Below are 3,905 nucleotides of genomic sequence, written 5' to 3'. Positions count from 1 at the left end.
TGTGTGATACGTATTTGTAAGGAATCAAGCTGCACAAAATTTATGTATGATTTGTCAGAAATACCTTTTTATCTTAATTTACAGACAAAAAATAAAATAAAATAATTTCAGGTTTCCAAGTAAACAGGGAAGGTAATTTAAATCAAAGATATTAATCTACAATTTAAAATTCTTTTGATCTCTTAGAAACTTTACTTAGAGCATGTTTGTTTTTTGATGACTCGGGTCTGGATCTGACTCCGTCCGAGTCAGATGTCAGATGGTTTGTTTTTTTATTTTGAGTTAGATCTAACTCGCGATCTGAGTCAGACCTAACTCCTGATTCGGACCTGTTTGAGTCAGGTAATAAAATAACCCTGATTCATGGAAACAAACTAATGACTCATATTTTTGAGTCAGATGAATTAGATCTGACTCAAAAAACAAACATATTGAGTCAGATTCAGATAAGTCAGATGACTTCAGTCAAATCCAAATAAATCAGGTGAGTTAGGAGAAAACACATGTTCTTACCCTTAAAATAGAAAAGCACATTGTAATGTACTTGTAGCTTGTCATAGTCGCTGACCCCATCCTTAGCGGGTAGATTTCACCACACAACCTCTTCCTGGCCATGATTGATCCATGGGTTGTAGGACCGGTGACTAATGTTGCTAGCTAACTTTCACACCTATCACAGTGGATAGTTAGAGAGACCATAAACCTGTCACTAGCTCATCATTCAATACAACACTTCACTTGCACCACCACTTTAACCAAAAAGAACCCACCAATTCACCACTTTTCATAGATACCTTATTTAGGCTTTTGGTCAGGAAAATACCTTACATATCCACTTTGTCTACACAATACAATTGTATCCGTCACAATTTCGGTACTAAATTCAGCTATTGGTTTGAATATTTGGTTTTATAATGTAATATTTTTATTGTAAATTTTTACGGTAATCTATTGGTTTGAATTTCAATTCTTAAAATTGAACTGAGTGAATGAAAAGATTACATAGCCAGACAATGAGATCATTTATTGAGAAAAACTAAACCTTATTATTACGAAGAATTACAGATCGTGTATTTTAATTAAGATGGTATATGATTCCTTTATCCGAATAACACCAAATACACGCAACGCGCGTATACGAACAATAATACATTATCAGAAAAAAAAAAAAAATACTTTAACATTATTATAATAAATAAAATAATCATTTATTTCAAGCAAGTAGTTTATATAAATACTCTCACAACCGGTACAGATTGATATCACATTTACTCCAACCCATTTTTTCAAAAGAGCTGTGGAAAAAGCAAAATTTGTCTCAAGAAAAAGAAAAGCAAATTCATCAAAAAGCAATAGCTCAACAAAGGAAAAAACCATGGAAGGAGAAGAAGGTGGAGATATGCCACCGTTCTGGCTAAACAACAACCGTAACAGGCGGCGATCTTCGAATTTCCTTACGAATTCGGGGTTTTTGATCATAATTTTGACAATTATAGCACTGTTTCTAATCTTCTTTGTAGTTCCATCATTTCTTTCGTTCACTTCTCAATATGTAAAGCCCCATCTGGTGAAGAAAAATTGGGATAGTCTGAATATTGTTTTGGTATTCTTTGCTATAATTTGTGGGTTTCTTAGTAGAAGAACCGCCGATGATGTCCCCGCCGGTGTTGCCGACAATGGTTTTTCGAATTTGTCGTCGCAGCGAGCATTGGTGGAGGAGGATGAACCTATTCAACTACAGCACCGCCACCACCACCAAAATCATCTCCGGTATCGGCCTATGGAGACGGATCAACCGTGGATTGGGTACTCTAATACGAATCCGATGATGTACAGTTCAGTGGATAATCTGAGCAGTTTATCTTCTACTAGTAGTAATGTCAGGGGCGGAATGAGAAGGAATAGCAGTTCATATCCTGATCTCCGGCAAGAATCATTGTGGAATCAGGCACCGGAAACCCGAAGATTTTACGACGATATCAATGTAGATGGATATCAATATGGAGGTGAACTCAATTATCTTCATCGCCGTCACCCATCAGATCCAATTCCCGCTCCGGTACCATCTGAGTATCAGTACGGTGAATCAAATTATCTCCAGCATCACAATTCGGCACCTGTTCCGGCAACCGTGCCGGAATCTGATGATACTAAATACTTCAGTGACACAAAAACTATACCTGTTGATACATTTGTGGTGCGTCAACAAGAAGTTTCATTACCGGAACCACCACCAGTAGCAGAACCAACAGAAAAACCACCACCACCACGATCGCCAGAAAAAACACCAGCACCACCATTGCCTGAGAAACCACCCCAACCGCCACGACCACCCACGGCGGTGGAGACTAGAAGAAAAGAACGGGCAGAGAGACGAGCATTTCGGTCTATCGAACGCAGAGAGAAACCGGTTGAAGAAAAGAAAGACTTGGAATCTGAAAAAGCTCAAACACAACCTTCAATCCCACCACCATCTGCAGCACCACCACCACTACAACCAGCGGAACCGTCGAAATCAGAGCAGAAGAGTGCTAAAAGTGAAAGAAAAAGAAGTAGCAATGCAGCAAAAGAGATAAAGAACACTTTTACTTCACTATACAATCAAAGAAAGAACAAGAAAAAGAACAAACAGAAGAGTAAAGAGAGTTTTGATGATATGTTTCATCAAATGTTTGAAGAACCAGCATCTCAATCATATGTGGGTCCACCACCATCGCCGCCACCTCCGCCACCACCTCCTCCACCACCTTCGTCAGTTTTCCATCAACTATTCAAAAAGAGCAGCAAAACAAAGAAAATCCATTCAGACTCCGTCCCACCACCGGCTCCCCCACCACCTCCAACAAAACCATCTCGTTCCTCCAGAAGAAGAGTTCAAAATCAAGACCCATCTCCACCAACGCCAGAAATCACCCCACAACCAGCCCGGTCACCGCCAAAACCAGAAACATCTCGGCGCAAAAAACCCTCCACACCGGGTAAACCACCGTTGCCAACATCCAGGAGTTCAAATGCTTATTTCCCAAGTGATGAATTATATCCCAACAGCGGCAACCAATCCCCATTAATTCCAATGCCGCCACCTCCACCACCACCGCCATTCAAAATGTCAGCAATGAAGTTCGTTGTCCGCGGCGACTTCGTCAGAATCCGAAGCCGGACTTCTCGTAACGGGTCAACTGAATTGTTAGATGACGCACCATCAGCTCAGGAATCACCAATGGATACACCAATTAGTACACCAAGGATTATGGATAATGCCACTGACGGAGAATCATCAATTCCTTCATCGCCATTCTGTCCTAGTCCTGATGTTGATTACAAAGCTGATAGTTTCATTGCTAGATTCAGAGCTGGATTGAAAAATGAGATTTAATTGCATCTGAAATCGATACATTCAGCTCGGATGCACCAAGGTTCTACCGATTTCACTCAAAAATGATTAAGATGTACAAACAGAAAGAAACGAAATGTCCGAGCATGATGCACCATATCACAAATCATGGCATATAATCAAACTATGATTAAGTTTCAGGTTGATCTACATCTGCATTGTTATTAAATCATTTCATTTTTTTAGTTTTATTTTTGGATTGTTGATTACAGAAATACACATATACAGAGGATTATAATAGTATGTTCATTAATTAGGATCTGATTTTTTTAATATTAGAGATTTCTGTAAAGATTTATATATGAGATTAATGAGAGATTGGATTTGGTACAGAATTTTATATGCGTTTATCTTAATTTTGTATCTGTTAATTACTTAGATTAGTAGTTAATGGGAGAGTGGGAAAAGTGCTAGTGTTTGTCTGGCATGATGTTTGGGTTTGGGAGCAGGTTTGAGCAGTGAAGAGTTAGGTCATGTGAGGTGTAATCAAATCGCTTTATGACATAAACTA

At 39.0% G+C, this 3,905-nt stretch overlaps 1 protein-coding gene across 1 annotated transcript; it reads left to right on the top strand.

The window, feature by feature from the left end:
- The first annotated feature begins 1,375 nt into the window (after positions 1-1,375).
- Positions 1,376-3,376, top strand: LOC113316726 (proteoglycan 4-like). Its single transcript, XM_026564872.1, has one exon. The coding sequence runs from the start codon at positions 1,376-1,378 to the stop codon at positions 3,374-3,376; it is 2,001 nt and encodes a 666-aa protein (XP_026420657.1).
- The last annotated feature ends 529 nt before the right edge of the window (positions 3,377-3,905 follow it).

Source organism: Papaver somniferum, chromosome 10, assembly GCF_003573695.1.
Source record: "Papaver somniferum cultivar HN1 chromosome 10, ASM357369v1, whole genome shotgun sequence".
NCBI lineage: Eukaryota > Viridiplantae > Streptophyta > Magnoliopsida > Ranunculales > Papaveraceae > Papaver > Papaver somniferum.
The sequence above is the reverse complement of the archived record's forward strand: the minus strand, read 5'-3'. Positions and strand labels throughout refer to the sequence as shown.

Excerpts from the sequence above, each read along its gene's own strand:
- LOC113316726 (XM_026564872.1), top strand. The coding sequence starts at position 1,376 with ATGGAAGGAGAAGAAGGTGGAGATATGCCACCGTTCTGGCTAAACAAC.